General features: G+C 54.9%; 2 protein-coding genes across 2 annotated transcripts; one reads left to right on the top strand and one right to left on the bottom strand.

Moving 5' to 3' along the window:
- Positions 1-622: 622 nt before the first annotated feature.
- On the bottom strand, positions 623-7,727 carry CSUI_002212 (26s proteasome regulatory). The gene is made up of 10 exons (XM_068062414.1): positions 6,742-7,727; positions 5,943-6,003; positions 4,833-4,996; positions 4,157-4,291; positions 3,700-3,796; positions 3,366-3,448; positions 2,506-2,628; positions 2,155-2,248; positions 1,670-1,752; positions 623-790 (listed from the first exon to the last, which is right to left on the bottom strand). Exons 1-10 carry the CDS (start codon positions 6,844-6,846, stop codon positions 695-697), a joined length of 1,041 nt encoding a protein of 346 aa, XP_067925611.1. The 5' UTR covers positions 6,847-7,727; the 3' UTR covers positions 623-694.
- Positions 7,728-8,259: 532 nt separating this feature from the next.
- On the top strand, positions 8,260-17,583 carry CSUI_002211 (actin-like family protein). The gene is made up of 13 exons (XM_068062413.1): positions 8,260-8,877; positions 9,061-9,426; positions 10,112-10,229; positions 10,908-11,060; positions 12,100-12,244; positions 12,924-13,004; positions 13,303-13,531; positions 13,853-13,924; positions 14,680-14,788; positions 15,248-15,372; positions 15,732-15,806; positions 16,225-16,331; positions 17,020-17,583. The coding sequence occupies exons 2-13, from the start codon at positions 9,167-9,169 to the stop codon at positions 17,130-17,132; spliced, it is 1,587 nt and encodes a 528-aa protein (XP_067925610.1). The 5' UTR covers positions 8,260-8,877; positions 9,061-9,166; the 3' UTR covers positions 17,133-17,583.
- Positions 17,584-17,855: the final 272 nt, after the last annotated feature.

The raw sequence follows: 17,855 nt of genomic DNA, 5'->3' as shown, positions 1-17,855 counted from the left end.
GCACATAGTAAACCTTCGACACGAGCAGTGGTCCAGAAGCACTGAGGTACGGGGCGCTAAGCGTACGCGTTCCTCGTGCCCAGTTACGAAGGCCTGTGTGTGCGGGAAGGCACAACCCGTATAAGACCGTCCTCTCAGAGTTGTTCCCAACAGTAGCCCAAACAACCACGGCGAATCACAGCGACATTCCAAAGAGCTGTTCATTGAAACATGGCGGTCAGAAACACCGTGCTGAAGTACCTCACTTCGTCACTTGCGACGAAGTGCTCGGGGTATGCGCACAGCCAGTCAGTGAGACACACTCCTTTGCTCTTGGATAAGCAGGCTATGAGGGTCAGGCATCGCCGGAGGGGCTATGACCTCTAGCGAGGGTTCAGACCAACTGGCCGCTTAGCGTGGCCGTGAAGCGGATTCCACCCTTTATCGCTAACGCCTTACAGGGCTCAGAGCCGACGCGTTCTCGTACTCTCGGTCGGCCCACTCGACCGGACGAGGTAAGTCGCACTCTCTTCAGAGGCCGTCTCCCATCGCCGTCGAACCGCTTTCGGCCCTTCAGCGCTCACAAACGTGTCGTTTTAGAGTTGTTGACAGTTCAAGTAGGGCGCTCAACCTTTGGCTGCTTCCGGCTTGATTGCGAACTACAGCAGAGACAGCTCTTCAGGTGCATCTGCTGTAGTTTGGGGAAGCCCCCGCCTTATCTCTTCGCTCCGTTCCCTTCTTTCTCTGCACTTTTCTTCGCGTCAGCGCCAGCCTCCTTGTTCTTCTTTTCGTCTGTCTCCTTCTCTGTCGCCTGCAAAAAGGTACAGCAGAGCAAGCAAACTGATGAGAGACACAGGATGTTCACGCCTGAAGGCGTAGCCTGCCCACAGCCCGCGGTGTCCTTCGTAAACTACACTTAAAAGTATACCACCGCAGCCTGTGCACGGAACGTGTTTCTTTCGTCCGAACACGAAGCGGCTCCTGGAACGAAAGCGTGGCAAAACACCTCTTTCACTAAAAAAAAAAAGCCCCCGATTGGTCTTAGTGGAAATAGCATGAACCCCTTTGCGGTTCACTGCTCTCCGGAACTAAGAAGAGTTACAGCACTCGAAGGCGGTCACGGGACTCACGTGGTCGCTGCACCGACGGCCCGGCCGTGCAAGGCCGACTAACATGACATAGACAACGGTAAATACCCATTCTTCTTGTCTGGCGGCCTGCGCGAGGCGTAGTTACCTACAGTTCACCCATTTCCGGTACTTGGAGATAGAGAAACTCTGCCACCCACTGTTCATGGACGATCCGGCTCGAGATCGCCTTCTCTCCGAGAATCGTTTAGATCCGCGGCTAACCCAGTACTTCCACATGTACGCAGCGGGGACCGCCACGGTAATCAAATCAAACAAACCCTAAACCCGTAGGCTCTACATGACGGCCTCAACTCAAGTAACAGACTCCCGATCATGTGTACACTGGAAAACGTTCAGCTCACATCCGTGGCTGCGGGACTCGACTGACCGACCAACTGCACAGGACATATATATCAACAAAGCAAGACTGCCACTGTAGTTTGCTGCGAGAAGGCAAGGCTGCACCCGCTCACCGGAGTACCGCTGACTGATGCAAAGCAGATCACACCAGCTCCGGATACCGCTGCTGGCTAAGGAAAACAACCACCACAGACCCTCACCTTTTTCGCCTCGCTGGCGCGCTTGTGCTCCAGCTTGTTGTTGATTAGATTATGCAGAGCGAGAACTGAGCGCACTACGCTGCCTGCGAAAAAAAATACATCCAGGAAACAGACGGGTGTACTGACCTTGTGTCTACTCAAGTTAGCGTCCTCAGCAAAACCAGCCATGCACCTGCTACAAACGCCGTCGAAATCGAACGGCAGTCGCCTCGATGCTACGCACTACTAGCGCTGGGGGGGGGGACCGAGGGTCTGCCCGGGGTCCGTGTTTCAAAATAAAGCGGGTCTTTCACGAAACACGTTTCACAGTTGCCCCTCTGGCTGATACAAACGGTTCCTGATTCCAAGAGTGGGACCACAACCCGTCCGCCCAGGCAACGAGGTGCCTGCTCGGCTGGCCGTCCTCCGTTGGCTCCGAGGCTGTGAGTGAGCCTCCGCACTACACCTGTGCTTGCGACAAGCAATAGTAGAGCCCTGTTTCTTACCCAGATACAGTCCCAGCATCGTATCGTTCGTCTGTATTGCAAACGCCTCGACAAGCTCCGGACTGCTTAGATCAGGAAGCAGATTGAAAACGTCCTGGCCAAAATCGCACCAGACAGAACAATACTGCGGGTGCCCCGGGTGCAGATAGCGACCACGAAAGTTCTCAACCTGACGGCATTCCTGGCGAACTGGTCACCCACGGACGTTGCCGCGCCGAAACTAGATGACAGTAGGCAGGTACAGCCCTTCCTTTACTAGCACAAGGGTGGGCAAAAATGGGTGACCACAGTTCCGGCGCGAAGTCGGCACTTGTGCAATTGAAAGTGCAACCAAAAATCCAGGCCTCGTACCTGTATGGTGTACATGATGCTGGGGTTTGGAGTAATCTTCTTCTGCGCAGCGTCCTGAAGGTAAGAGGAGACCTCTTGGATTTTGCCAATCAACAACTTCAAAGCCGACAGCTTATCCGCCACCTGAAAGCACCGAGGAAAGCAGACAAAATACCCGTCTCTGCTGCATTCTCCTGCGTACGGGAATTGTACAGTCGCGCTGAAGCAACACTTCCGGAGATACCGACAGGAACACCGTCATTGTCACCCCGAACCCCACAACGCTGCGAGGGAAGCGCCCTCCTCTACAAGGACATCCTCACTTCCCAAGTCAGTCTCCTAGCGCCTGAACACGGCACGACCCCGCTTCAATCACATCGTATCTGGGTTCCGATCTACCTTGAAAAGGCTGCGAAACTTTTGCCCCTACGTCCCTAGGGCCAGTCACGCGCAAGGTCGAGGTCGCGGAGTAAGAGTGACTTTTAGCGACTGTCGCTCTTACAGTTCATACAACCTTCCTATAACCCGACATCGTGTTACGCAAGACGGTCTCTGGGAATCACTCTTCCATTTGTCGTAGACTACAGAGTTTGCACGCGGTGCGAGCGGCGTCAGAGCTCCGAAACACACCCCTCGGCATTCTGACTCAACCGCACTAATCCAGCGAGAGTACCGTCATCCGCTGTAGCTTGCTAAGCCCACCCGCTCAAAAGGGCTGAACTCTTGCTTCTGAGTGGGGCCACTGAACGCACAGCATTCCAGACGACGCTACCCGTGGAAGACCCCGATGTGGCGCAGGGAACGGATGTTGACGCAACGTAGGACAGTGACCTTCGCTCAGAGGCACGCACTACCGACCTCCAGACAGCAGAGCAACTCACGCGCGTGGCCAACGTAGACGTTGATGCATTTTTCAAATCCCTCAGCAAATGCTCCACACCGACCTCCTCCGCTTCGTAGGCTCCTGATCAGACACACATCATGACAGTGTACAAACAGTAAACAGAGGGCTCACGTGTGCTCATTTCCCACGAGGGAATGGGCTAGAACTGCCTAATATTAGCGGAACGCAGTCAGCTAGGACACTGAATACGCCAGAAGAAACCGCAGCAACCTGCGCACAACTTGCTACACTACAGGATCGTTCAAGTCCACGTAATCTACGCCCACGTAGGCACAGTTCGAAGCGCAGAACGACCCGCCAACGCGCCTTACCAATTGTCGAAGCGACGTGCACGAACGTTCTGCGAAAGTCTTTGTCGCTGGTGGGCTGCTCGAAGGAGTAGTACGCTTTTGTCGGCACAACAGTTTCCTGTGTAACCAAGGACACTGACTGCCAGTGAGCTCTGGAATACCGCTCCGATCTCAGCAAAGTCACACGCGTACACCCACTTGAGCCTATTCGCACAGACGCGGACTCGCTCTCAGACGGTGCTGCCACCCGGACTCACAGACGCAACAGCCGGCGCCTACGCGTCGACCCGATGAATGCAATTCGGGAGCACGGGCAACACAAGCTAACCTGCGAAACCGAAGGGGGTGTAAGAATTTACATGGTCTTGCATGCAAATAGTGATGCCTCTGCATGGACATGAGGCGCAGGATCCGCACGAACAACGAAACACGCGCGCAGCGCCATAAACCGGGACAACGTGATGCCGGGAGACGGTACCTTCGGGTTGATGTCGACGATGACGTATATCGGGTTCGGCGTATATCTGCGAAAAATTTCGTGAATCTCCAAATCTGTCATGCGCACTTGAGGTCCCGTGCTGTACCAGCCTAAAATGCGCTCCCGAGTATTCACCTGCCAGAAACAAAAGACTTTTGACGTAAGAGTGCACTCGTCCCTTCTCGTGTGCCAGGGCAGAAGTAGCTTACAATGCCCCCCCCGGGTTATGATCTCGCTCGCGGCACACGACCGGGGGGCAGCGAATCACGTGGCACAGGCCAACCAATTTGACGTCATAGTTCAGTAGTATGCCATTCGTGGTCTGGGTGCGACTTGAAAGGCGGCTGCCGTCTCCGCATCCGCGCACACACAGTGCTCAGAAGCCGTCTGATGTTGCTGCCTCCGCACAATCAACCGCCGGAGCAAGGAGTTCAGAACAGCGTACGACACATAGCTGTTCCCGTGCTGCCAGGTTCACACAACTGTTTTCGCAGGTGCGCCATCACGGGATGCAGACGCTCTGACCCGTAATGAGCACCTGACGCACCCCAGCACCGGGGCTGCGCCGCGACAGATCACGTCGGCGAGCCAAGGATCGTGTACTAAGGGATCTGAGAGAAGCATGTGCTACGACATTCCAGCAACTCCGGAGCATTTCTCACCACGCGGGCCATACCTTCTTGAACATTTGAAAAAGATGCTCGTGGTAGTTTCTGTCGAGATACCAGACGTTGGGGTCTTTGGGATCTTCCTCAAAGGGAAGCGCAAAGCTGTTCGATACGTGTACCTCGCCATCGGCGACCTCGCCTAACAGTGTGCCTACAACACGCCGACTCGTGCCTATGTATCGCAAGCAACCATGTACGTGCAGACCGGCTTAGAGTGCATTCACTCAGCACGAGAGACTGTCACACACGGCGAACGGCCACCGAGGAAGAAAACAACCAGGTCCGGTCCCTGATCGGTTGTCGCCTTGTGTTCCGCCCGGGATAACAAACAGTTGATGGCTGAATTACTCAGGAAAAGAGATGTATCTTAGATCGTGCTAGGGACTGCATCCAGGCTGAGTATCACCCTTCCGACAGTCCTCCCCTCATGTCTTCCTTCCCAAGTAGACCCGTTAACCCGAACAAAAAAGCACAGCGAAAAGACAGCCCGCCTCTGCACGGCCGTTCCTGGAAAGCTCCGGAGATGCTGGCCGAAGAAGCTATGCTAGCCTGAAGTGCGCCGCTCCCCGGCGCGTGGTGGATCACTAGGTTCGAACTCGAGCACGCGTCACCTCTGCGGAGAGCGCCTGCGAGTGCGTACTACCTACCAGTGGGAGCACTCACGCGTGCCACCTCTTCCGCTTTCCTATACCGCAGCTCACTTAACCTCATGTCTGTATATACACATGTATGCGTATGTCTCTGTCTTGAATGATGCCACTCCGATGGACTGGCCGGCTGTCCGCCGATAGAAAAACTCTTGCATCATGCGGACCAAGCGTCCCTCCCCCTAGTAAATGTCTCTTCCACAGCACTTCGAAAGTCAGCCACTTACAACCAATCACAAAGACACTTGCACCTAATCAGAGCCCAGCTGAAGAGTCGGAGTCTATCCCCGGACCTTCGCACAGGCCATAGTCAGTTCTGCCTAAGTGGTGAGTCGCCACGGCAAGCAGCGACACACACGCTGTGGTCAACTGCGTACGTGTCTGGGAGAACGGTCCAACTTTCACAGCTAACACCAAGGACAGAGGGGCTAAGAAGGGTCCTGTGAGCTGATGCAGATGATGCGCCCTTACCTCGAGCCACACGGTTGTAATGGTCGACTACGGAAAGGAGAACAATTGGATGTACTACAACCTATACACAAACAACATTCAGGAAGTGCATTGCTCTGTTGGTTCCGCGCTTATCACCCAGGAGCAAGGCCGGCGCGGGCACTTCGTGAGGTAGAGTGACTTGAAAAAGAGCCCGGGTGACAATCTGAAATGCCAGTACCACTGGAGTCAGAATCGCTGTTCCAAGGACAAAGTGAAAGTAACCGCGTCGCGGGACTTTCTGACTGTCCAGTAAGTACTAGACGGCATGTTTCTGCTGGAGAGCAAGCGACGGTGCGTGGCTCTGCGACTGGCTCGACACCCAAAACTTGCACCCAGGAGGCCAAGCTCACACGGACTGGATGCAACACCCGCTCGCACTGGAGCCAGATTGCCGTATTCTTAGTTTCGCTCGAGAGACCACCCTCACCAATTACCCTACACACTGATACCCGAAGTACAACCCTTCCCCGGCTGCCGCACGCGGGTGGAAGCAACGCTGAACTTTCCGGTAGGACTGATGGAGACCGCACGCAAGTCGGATATAAATAAAGAAGGCGTCTGCGGCGCCAATGTGCGACTAATACCTCAGACGAGCACCCGATGAGGTTGCGGGAGTATGTGCCTAGCCAAACTGCAAGGACGGCAGTTCCAGTGCATGAAATAAGATACACCCACTCCTTAAGATAGCAGTTCAGATGTCATTATAGTATGGAGAGGAGTCCGACTACTACAAGCATTCTCGTGCTTAGTTGACGAGGCCTTTGTTGTAAGGGCTCACGATTTTGTTAGCGACGAGGCCTGCAACTGAAGCGAAGCTCGACAGGGAATCGACCTGCAGCTCGCCAGTAGCGGCGGCAGTCGCGGTGGGCCCAGATCCAGTCATGCTGGGAAGGCTTTCGTCGCTTGACAGACGCCCGGGGCGTAAGCAACAGCCTTCGGTAGGCGCCTTGGAAACGGTGAAGGAAAGGCGTCTTGTTCTCCGTAGCCGTTACTTCCTCCTGCTTGCGAGCTTTATGCAGAACGCCTGTCACGCCACGCTTCCCGCTTCAAGTCCAGCAGTCGCTATTGCTATGCAGAGCGTCGTCGCCTTAGCGTTCTGAGATCAGCACACGGTACTTGAGCAGAACCAAAGGCGAGAGATGCAGTGGTGCACAGCCCGCCGAACATGAAGTTTGCTAGCTTCTCTGCGGAGGCACACATGCACACGTTACGGCCGCCCTCACGCGACCGGACTACAGGAAGCACGAAGGGAGCGCTTCACAGACCAAGTACCACAGACGGCTAATGACATAGCACTCGCAAGCGAAGAAACGGCACCCAAAGAATGAAAAAAGGAATCAGCACGGTGGCCTGAATTTCCGGCGACTGCAGCAACAGGAAAATGGCATTCGGAGGTTTCCAAGTGTCGTAGACACAGCCCGAGAGCCGGGACGCCTTGTAGTAAGGACACACCGGGCCTCTCGCCTAGAGCCGACAGAAGCCGCCAGACAAGTAAACCGTGCGAAATCAGTTACTCCGGTGGACGTTGCCCCGCGGACTATCACTCAAAAAAAGTTCGTACACGGGAAAACCTGACAAAGCTGGTTGACAAACGCAAACGCGGCTTGGACCGGCAGCGCATCTTCTCTCAGCGTACATGCCCAGAGCATGCCCGAAGGGAGGAACGGGAAGTTTGACGGCGTACGCAAACACGGCAGTCGGCCGATACGCAACGCGTCGAGTAAACATCTGGCCGGGTTTTCCGTTCTACTATACTAGCGCCCGGAAAAAAAAGATCTGGAAAAACGGGACTGCGGGTCCTGGTTAGGAGGCTTACAAGACAAGCGAAGGCGCGTGCTGCACGCGGACCTCACTAGAGGACGCACAGAAAACCCGCTGCCGAGCATTCCACATGTCGTCGGCTTCTTGTATAACGTGTCTAGTGATGACGACCCACCACAGAAGTTGGGTCCCGAGGACTGCAGCGTCCCTACGCTCGCCTTCGGAACTCGGCCTGGTTGACACCGAACACAGTGCGTAGCTGCGGGTAGCTCAGTCTCCTCTGTCTCCTACGGACACAGGCAAGTCGCCTTTATTTCGAGCGAACGAACTTCTTCCAGTCTGCCAATAGTGTTTCTCGTGCTGACACACTGACGCCACCTGCGCTGTCTCTCAGCAGACAATTAGACTTCTGCTAGTGGGGCACGCTGCAGTAACAAGTGATCAACGGGATCTGGCGACATGTTTACATGGTTCGGTAAGCTACGTGTCGGCACCAGCCACTGCATGCGTATTGACGCCCCTTCTGCTCGCGCCAGCTGGTACAAGGCTCCAGACTGTTTGTTCTGCGTTGAATCTTCCCTACGCGAGCCAGCATCTTTTTTGCGACGGCTTCTAGCTCCGCAGAGGGCACCGTGCCTACTCTTCCTCACCCGGCTGCAAACGGTTTCGCCCATTTTTCCGTTTCTGCAGCATCTAGTTCATTACACTGCAGCCTCCTGTGTAGCGTCCACTTGCTGTCACTCCGTAATTAGGTGTTCTCCTCTATACAATTTCCGCAGTTCCCGTGTACACCCTCGTCTTCGCCCGCTGCTACCCGGTGCCTGCTTGATGAGGTGTGCCGGCGCGTGGCGGGGCCCGTACTCTGGGTGGGCGGCGGTACTCGTCAATAAAGCACATGCCCTCTGGTTGGCGTACTCCCTTCGTCGCCCTCGTACTGAAGCAAGAAAATGGATTCTCAGCCGTTCTAATCAGAGCGAAAGGGAGCGCCAGGCACTCGGTAGTTATCATGAGTCGCAGGTCAGCTTGCAGCAACTCGGCTCCGGGATTCTCGTGTGCTGCTTATCTATGTATCACCCCACGGAAAGCCTCTCAGGAGTGCCACTCTCTGCTCGGCCATTTTTTCGTGGAGGCCTCATTTCGGGAAGATCCTAAGGTAGGCCTGAAAACGGAATCTGGATACCGCCGAGCACCGCCCGGCAAAGCGACTGACGTTTGCCGGACGGAGTTCGGCGGCAGCGGTCCACTCCACACCTTGATGAAGAAGAAAGACCATCCTTGTTCCCATTCGCCGAAAGGATCGCGAGACCAGGTTTTGTGTCTTTTATCCCTTTGGCAGGTTGAGTGGAGGAGCGAAAAATAGTAACCGGTCCAAGACAACAAATGCAGGATTCAAAGGCAGACAGGGACACCTGCCGGTGAAAGCTGCCTACCGCGTCTCCAACATGGAGCCCGCAGGAACTGACGCCGATGCAGATAGGGGACGAACCGGCGGTATAGAGGCGACCCTGTCGCCCAGAAGAGGGATTGCGGCCTCCAGACGTTCTGGAGCCCATTTTTCAGTCGACGAGGACTGCCAGACTGGCGAAGGAACCTCTCAGCCGTCGTGGATTTCGAGACGACTTTCTCACCTCGGAGAGGAGGAAGTGGAGAGAAGAGGAGACAACACCGATGCACTCGTCGTTGTTTTGGAAACAGGAACAAGGTGCGAGCTGCGGGTGATCAGGGAGCACGCGTTTTGTCGACGGGGGCTGGCGTTCTTGCTATAGCCCTTCTGTTTGCAACATCACGAGCACGCGCTTGCTCCGGTGTGGTGATGGTCCGACTAAGTGTAAAGAGCCGTACTGGATGGCACGAGCGGCGATGCCTAATGAGACAAGCGTTTTCAGGGTATTCTTACCTCCGAGCAGGCACATTACAGCTGCGGTTTACGCTGCCGGCTCCTGGGCAGATACAAGGTACTGTTGGGACCTCCGTGCACCTGTGTACGTACGTTTACGTTCGATCTGGTTAGGGCACACCAGCTTCGCAGAGGAAGAGAAATACAAACAGATTTGGTCCGGTTCGACTTCGGCCTGCAACAACGAAGGACGCAGCGCAGGCGCCCAGTTTGACTTCCTGTTCCGAGCTTCCTACCGGCCACAGAGAGCGCGGTCACATGGCGCGATATCTGTCTTCACGGCTCTGTATGGAATGGTAGCAGGCCATACCTTTGGACAGCTCCATCCTGGCTAGTTGACCGGTTCCAGTCGTGGCGTTGGCTATTTGTCGGAAGACATTGGCGATTGTTCACGGTGTGTCGCGATCGCGGGTGTTCCCTGTTAGAAAAAGATGGCTGCGAGGAGTGAGCGCGCCTGGACTTGACGGATTTGTGTCTGCGACCGTTACAGCGAACTTCGGATGGGCTTCGCAGGGGACAGCGAGCCTCGCGTTCGGCTGCCTGCGTTCATCGCTCGAGTTGAGACAGAAGAAGCCTCCGACCAAAGCCGAGATCTCTATCTGTCAAAAGTGAGTGAACGCGCTCTCGGGTCTGGCTGTTCCGTTTCCCACTAGTCTGGTCGTGTACCAGGCGGCCAGTGTTTCGCATGTCTACCACCTCGAGAGCACAGTACAGCCGTTACGGAGAGGCACTTCCACCTGATGCGTGGGAAAGCCTGAGCGTTCTGCATTGTGGCAGCTTCACTTGCTCCGAGCCCTGTCTACTGTTCAAGGTCTTTCCGCGTCCACAAGGTTTCTCTGGTGAAAAGCAAGTTTCTGATGGCATTCTTGCGTGGCCGACTCCGGAGTGGATCATGCAGCTGGGCTTTCACTGGGAAGCAAAAAGAGCTGGAGACGGGGCAGCTCCGGTCGTTTGGTGCTACAATTTGGTGGATCGCGGCGTAGTTTATGGTACAGCAGGCCCATTTATCATGTCGTGCCTTCCTCGACGCACCAGCGTACCACCATGTGTTCGTGGCGCTTTAAGAACGGATAGGGACGGCTTCGACCACTATGGGAGGACCAGCCGAACCGTCGTGACTACCAGGGAGAGGATGGGGTGAAAGGCACGACACTGCTGACACAGTTGACCGGCAAAGGGCCACTCTCCCGGCGGGCTCATTTGAATGGTGTCAGTCGGTCAAAGGTGATCGTCCGAACTAGAGGAAAGAGGAGGCGTCGTGTGCCTTTTTGCTCCTGTTCTTGCAGACAGCAGTGGGAGCAGAGGCTTTCAGGGCTGCCGCAGAGGGAACCGCGACCAAAGTTGTGCGAGCTTATGGCGCTCACCCGCATCACCCTCTGGCAGCCTCCAAGGAGTCGTACGACAACCTTTTTGCACTTTGGAACGCCGCTCTTAACCAGGTCGACCAAGGCACTTGCTTCTGCAGCTGCACCTGAACGAGAAACGCTTTTCGGAACCCGTCCGATTCAGAAATCGTTTCCTTGCACACTTTCTTAAGCGTGCATTTTGCCGCTTCGCGACCCCAGCATTGCAGTCAGGGCCTGCGCAGCTATATGGATATGTCAGACTACCACGACAATCCACAGACGAAGTGCAGAGGTTGCTAAGAATATATAAAGAAGCAGAAGTATGGTGCCTAGTCCTGAGCAGAGACAGTCCCACACGCAAGAGCAGCGCGCGGGGCCGCGCGCACAGAAAGTGTCTTCGGTCTTTCGTGGTGCAAGATCAGAGGCGTATACCCGGCTTCGCTTCACTGCCGGCCCCTGTGTCTGTTGCTGACTTGCTTGTGCTGTACTGACGCGGAGGGCCGGCTCTACTGATCGTGCCATTGACGGCGCGGGTTCACAGTCTCTCGGGAGAGGCCACTACGCCAGAATGTCTTGTAGCTACACCGAAGCCCCCGTAAAATGCTTCGTGGCCCAGCTGCAACTGGCACTGTATTTTCTTTGGGACCGCGGCTCTGAAAGAAGCCTGTCGTTGAGTGGACCTTCTTTTTGTTGCCAGGAGTTGTTTTTCTGGGCACGACGGTTGGCGCATGTGTCCCTAGAGTGTACCTCGGGCAGGTGGGGCTGGGCCGTGGAGATGGACGGTGCTTGTTCGGTTCTGAGAGAGTGCATGATCTGCGGCACTTCCCTTGTGTCTCTCGCCACGCGGCGTCGGAGCAATGGACCCGCCGCTGAGCATGCCGATGACCTACTAGCTCACCGGCAGGTACCACCAGGTCTCGTTTAGCACGTCCACCTCACAACTTCACTTTCCGTCCGTCGGCTGCAGTGCAGTTTGGACGGTTCAGGGCCACCACTCATCCTCCTGTAGTTCATCCCCTGAAAGAAACACACGGTACTCTCAAACTTCGGGCATGGTTCTGGTCCGTGTTTCACTGCGTGAGATACACACAGGCCGTAGCAGTGATGAGTTCGGAGTTTGTGATGTTCGCAGCTCTTGCGTGCCAACGGCAGGTCATTCAGTCTTCAAGAAGGCAAGCTGTTAGCCTTGCTGGCCACTGTGCCTGTAGTGTGCGACCAGCGGCTTGCAAGCTGTCTATTACGTTGGGCCTTTCGCACTCGGGGAGATGTTTTCGGAGGTGCGTTCTGAAGTGGATGCATAGCGTGTATTACGAAGTGTTGTCCCAGTCGCGACAACCGCTGAAGGTATCAGCTTCCGCCTCGCGCTTTCTCAGGTAGTTTGGTTGTACGAACTTCTTCCGCTTGGTTATTCCGGATCTTATGGCCGGTCCGGGCAACGAGCTGGGCGGCCATCGGGATTCGAGGAGGCGCTGTCGTCGGGAACTTTCTCACGTTGCCGTTTGCTTTCTGTTCGGAGTAGAGGCGTACGGTTCATCTGATGTAAGCCTTGTTTACATACCTTGCTGTATCTCCGCTGGCCACTTTTCTGATTGGCTTTCGCTGCGCGCATGCGCCGTGTGCGGTGCGCCAGCCTCTTGCCGAAAGTATGGTACTGGTCTGACTCTGTTACAGTCGCGCGGAAGAGGAAGGCGGTGTCTGAAGGAAACTCCTGCAAGTGGGCATGAAGCAGGCGCTCATGCGAGAGAACGGTGCACGATTGCAGGGGGGCCAGGGCGGATATGAAGGGCGAACGGGGAACAGGCATAGTTTAAGTACACAGACTTAAGCCTGGAACTATACGGCGAAGATGGCTGTGTACTGTTATCCCCCGGAAATACTAAATGCACTCAACGATCCACACCTGGTTTCCGAAGAGCTGAGTCTGGAGCTCCCTTGCATATGTTTGATTTTGTACAGCTGTGAAGCTCGTCGCGGATGCTCGCATGGCCGCGTACCACCACATTCTTCTTCACCCAGATGCACTGTCTCCCGAGAAAGGTGCGGAGTGAACCTTGTGGCGCTTCTATGGGCCGGGGAAATCCACACAAGACAGGGAGAAAAGCTTTGTTTCCCCTTCAGCAACTGACACGTTGGAGTTCCTTTTTACGCTGTTGTAACCGACGGCCGAGCGCGGATCACGGTTTTCTCTCTGAAGAAATACATATTCAGGTTCTCGCCAACGAGCAAGCGGGTGTGACGATACCTCATTTGCTATGAAAATGCAGTACGCTTTCGAAGGTGCTTTCCTACCTCGGTGAAAAGTTGGAAATCTCCCCAGTTTCTGTTGCGATTGCAGGTGTGCTTGTCGTGGACGTTGGGGAAGTGGCAGTGCGCGCAGTGCCAGTGTGTGGCAATGCTTTAACTCCTTGGCGCCATGGGCTTCGACAAACGGATACTGCGGGAGCTCTATTGACGGAACTTTTGCTGCTTCATCAACCTCGTCGGGGCGAGGAAAACAGGGGACGAAAGCGAGGACTTGACTGGGCAGACGCGACCGAGTACAAGAAACAATGTTTCTTTGTCAGGTAAAAAAGCCGATGCTCTTCAAGAATGCCGGCTGGGGTAGACAGTGTTGAGTGCGTTACTTTCGTGTCCGATGCCTGTCGGGCGACTACATATGCTGCTAGTTGTCGGGCCGTTTCCTGCAGTTTGCTCGAAGTACGTCAATAGGAGGAAATCCGTCTGTCCAAGCTTTTGAGCCGGTTTCTCTGCGAACCTCCTCAGGTCGAAGAAACCACTGGTTGCTTGTCGTGACCGCCGGCTGGAGCTAGCAGCAAATAAAGGCCACGCAAGGCTGTCGTATTTTTCTCTCTTTCTCCTCCGTGTTGTCTTCATTGTGACTGCAGTCTCAACCCTTCACTTGACCTACAGCTTCATCGAAAACACCGTCAGATGCATCCTCCCTTTCTCTCCCAGGAGTGAGAGTATACACTGTGAGATACATTTGGCTTTCTTCTGTCCAGCTCCTCATTAGCGCTGAGGCGGCGCCACGCTGTAGCGTCACAATAGACATGCTGAGGAACCGATACATGCAAACAAAAAGTGGAATGTAGCCATTGCTCCTAAAATGTGTCTGTTGCCACAGGGTTGGACTTGTACTGAACTGGGAAGAACCTGCTCCCATGTCTTCGTAAATGGTTTCTGGCAGTCTTTTTGCATTCGACTTTTTCCATGTGTTCAAACGACGGGACTCCCGCGCTGCAGCACTGGGAGTCTCACCTTCTGGTGTGCCTGGTCCGAGTTGCCAACTGACACTGTAATAGGAGTTCGTTCGCAACAGAGATGAGTCCGGTGGTGATCCGTCTAGTACCCAAATCACGACCGACCGCGAAAGTCGCCTTCAAGAGGACGCACCGCCGCTGCCCCTGAATGATGGGGGCTGAGGCCGGATTTACGTGGAGCGAAAATGGCCTAGTTTTTTTTTGCACTAAGAGAAGGCGAGTACGGATACATGGCGAAGTCATTCGGAGCATGTCGCCTTGCTTGCACTGAAGAACTTGCGAGACTCGCGCTTAACTCATACCCGGGGGTGTCGCCAAGGAGAAACCCGTATCTCGCACCTTGGACAACGCGCGAGATACGAGTTTCTGGAGGTCCTCTTGAAGGATTTTGCTGTCTCCAGGCAATCTGGGATAAGGCTCGAATGGTGACAGTCTTATCTTTTTGTTTGCAGCGGCGTTCTTTTACAGCCGTCGAGCGACGCGTTTTTGATTCCCGAGGTCCTCTTCACTCCCCAGCTTCTCCGAAATGCGAATCTTTCTGCCATCGTAAACTCCATGACGGTACTGATCCAGGCTCCGGCTTCACTTGCGCACTTCTTGTGGCAAGCTGATTCTTTCCCGAAATGCAGTTTGGCCCCTTCTCGAAGCACTTCAAACCTGCATGTTTCTGGAGGGTGCGCCAGCGGTCACCTGCCCTCACTGCTGCTCCCCTCTGCTGTCGGCTCACTTGCGGCTTCGTTCGGCTTGAGCTGCAAGCCAGTACGGTTTAGGGTCTAGGACAGCGTGATTCACCAAGATGGAGTGCGGTCCCTTTTTCGGGGGGAGTCCCTTCCGGTGGTGCTTTTCGCGGTTGGTGCAAAAGGGAGGGCTAGTCTACGTGCACTGTGTTGGTGGACTTCGTAAATAAATTTTCGGCATCGGCGCAGCTGCTAGGTAGTCTGTACGACTCAATGCCCTCGCGGGGGTCCAGAATGCGCCAAGGAGTACTCGTTCTCACATATGTTGGTTGACTTGCTACAGCAACCAAGTTTAAGCCATCTAGTTTTGGAGGCGTTTGCGAGTGCGACGGTCTGTGAGCGGGCGCCTTGGCTTTCGCGTATCTGCCTCGTCGGCGGCACCGCGAGGATTCCGAATTTTCAGCATCGGTGAGTGGCATACAAGATGGACAACAACTGCGAAGGTGCTAGTGAGACCTTGGGGGATGCAGAAGAGCTGAGTACCAAAGAAGGAAGACCTTCGTACGCCGTGTACCAAGATGCTCTTCGTCCCCGGGTTCGCCTTTTGGCGCGCACTTTCATAGCAACAATTAGTGCGGGGTCAACGTATATTTCCAGGAATGCTTGCATTATGATAACAAGCACTGGTGCTTTCGCACCCGTTGCATTCAACCTTGCGCAACTGACTGTTGTTGTTCTTTATCTGATTCTGAGCCGATGACGCTCCTCAGGATCTTTACGTTTCTCTTTCTCATGTTGTCGTCGTCTTCATTTCTGTTTGGTCGCAGTTTGCGCGAGGAACTGCAAAGTGCTTGGCAGTCCTCAAATCCGTCGGCCTACATGCAGAGGAAGGAAACCGTCAAGTAGGCCTCTGCGCTCTTTCAAGTGTCTTCGTGTGATTGTCGTCTCACCAGCGTGTTCGCGGAAGCACCGACTATGCCCTACTGCGGGCGACACCGCTTCTGAAGCGTAGTGCGTTCACCCGCGTATTGCCGCTGCTCTACCAAACCTTGAGCCTCTCTATTCCGTTTAGAGCTCAGTCAGCCACAGAAGCCAAAACGCATGCTGTATACGATAATAACACAGTAGCATATTTTTCTGGGGGGATCCTCGGTGTAATGCACGTATTCTGTTGTATAAACATATTGGAAGAGCGCCTGTTGTACGCAGTCTGCAGCTCGCAGCTGTCTCCGCAGGAACTGCAAGCCGTTAGATTTGCGCAGTCATGCTTGACCGCGGGACTCGTAGCATGGAGAGTCACAGTGAACTCTGGGCTACTAGCAACCGACGATGTGAAATGCCTGGCCTTGCCACTGCCAACTGCAGCATCAGAGTCATAGTCTCCGATGATCCGCAGCTTGCTGTTTTTCGAGGCGCTTCTGACTTTGGTAAGTGCGTTTGATGCGACAGACCCGACCACACGGCCGGAACTCGAGTGCTGCACTTATCTGCAATTGAGAGTAGAGAGTGGGCTTCATTTTGTTGCACCTGCTCAAGGTGGTCTTCCGGTTACGCGAGCTCACCAGGGAAGGAACGGCAACTGGTGCAGTCGTGTCTGGGCACAGGCTGCCCCACCTTCCGGTGGCGGGGTAAAGGCGTCCTTTTTGACGGCTGCAGAAGTACCCTTTACACTCCATGACGCTTGTGTCCGTGGAGTTACCTGGCATGACATACCGCTTTTTGAAGCGTCGCTGCATTCATGTAGAGGATGCGTTCCTATTTCGCGATGCTGACGCATGTGATGCGGGTGTAGTCTGAATCCTCTGACGCAGCAAACTTCAGTTAGTCTTCGCTGCGCTTGAAAGATATCTTGGAGCTGGGCAGGCAATTCTTGATGGCTGCACACCTTCAAGCAGCGGCCGGGAGCGTTGTTACCAGACGCTGACTCATGCACCTACACGGCAATCTATCCGATATGAGAAGTTGCTGAAAGGCTTCACACAAGGGTTTGTTTGCCGCTACGCAGCGGAGAGTTATCTGCGCGGCCATGACGCTTCGTAGACCTCTAAGGGTAGATGTTCGTGCAACCACATGACTGACAACCAAGTTGCTGCCGTTGGAGTTTCTTTCTGTTAGGACGAGTTGCAGTTCTGGACGAGTCCGCTTGGGTGACAGCGGAGCAGTACGCGGAGGCTTCGTCGGTCTCCTGTCTCGAAAAATGGGCCCTCCATCAGGCAAACTTCGGCTGAGGATATTCTTTACGGAGCCGGCGGTGAGTGGAGCTAGAGCATCCCCGGCGAACCCTATGTTCGACTCCGCCCTCTCTCACTTATAAACCGCAAGTTTCTACACAGCCGGAACGTTACGGCCTGCTGCCAGAAAGTGGAAAGGTTCCCGGGGAAGCTGTGACAGCTTTGTTCCGTTTCTCTGGTTCGTTCGGAAAGTTCCTCAACTTCGTTTCTCGCATGGTTTGTGTAGTGCACCGCAGGAGAGAGACCTTGTCTGTACCTGTGGGTAATCGCAGTCGATGCGTTTTGCCTGTGTGACGGGGGCCGCCCGCGTTCTCAGGGGACCATAAGCCAGGATTTCTCGGCTGTGGCGCTGCCTCACATAGAACTGCCAGCGAACTCAGTAGCCACGCACACGTACAAGCGCCATACCGGAGACCCCTGAGTTCGCAGTCGAAGAGCTCTGAGCCGGTCCTCAGCGAAGGGTCCCGGGTGGCAGTCAAGAAAGAGCGGCGTCCGGCGGAGTGGCAAGAGGCAGTCTCCATAAACCGTAGGGTTTATTAATACGCTGGGTCAAGAACGTGAAATGGGAACGGCCTGTCACGAAAATAAAGAAGGCCCAAATTTGCAAGAGTCCTCTTTGTCCGGACCAGGATGTGAACGTGGCCGCCAGGACACGGGATTCGGCAAGCGCCGGGCCGCCCACACGGAGCTGCACTCGCCAGCAGCAGCGGAGATCGCTGC

The sequence above is a fragment of the Cystoisospora suis genome (assembly GCF_002600585.1).
Source record: "Cystoisospora suis strain Wien I chromosome Unknown contig_926, whole genome shotgun sequence".
Taxonomy (NCBI): domain Eukaryota; phylum Apicomplexa; class Conoidasida; order Eucoccidiorida; family Sarcocystidae; genus Cystoisospora; species Cystoisospora suis.
The sequence above is the reverse complement of the archived record's forward strand: the minus strand, read 5'-3'. Positions and strand labels throughout refer to the sequence as shown.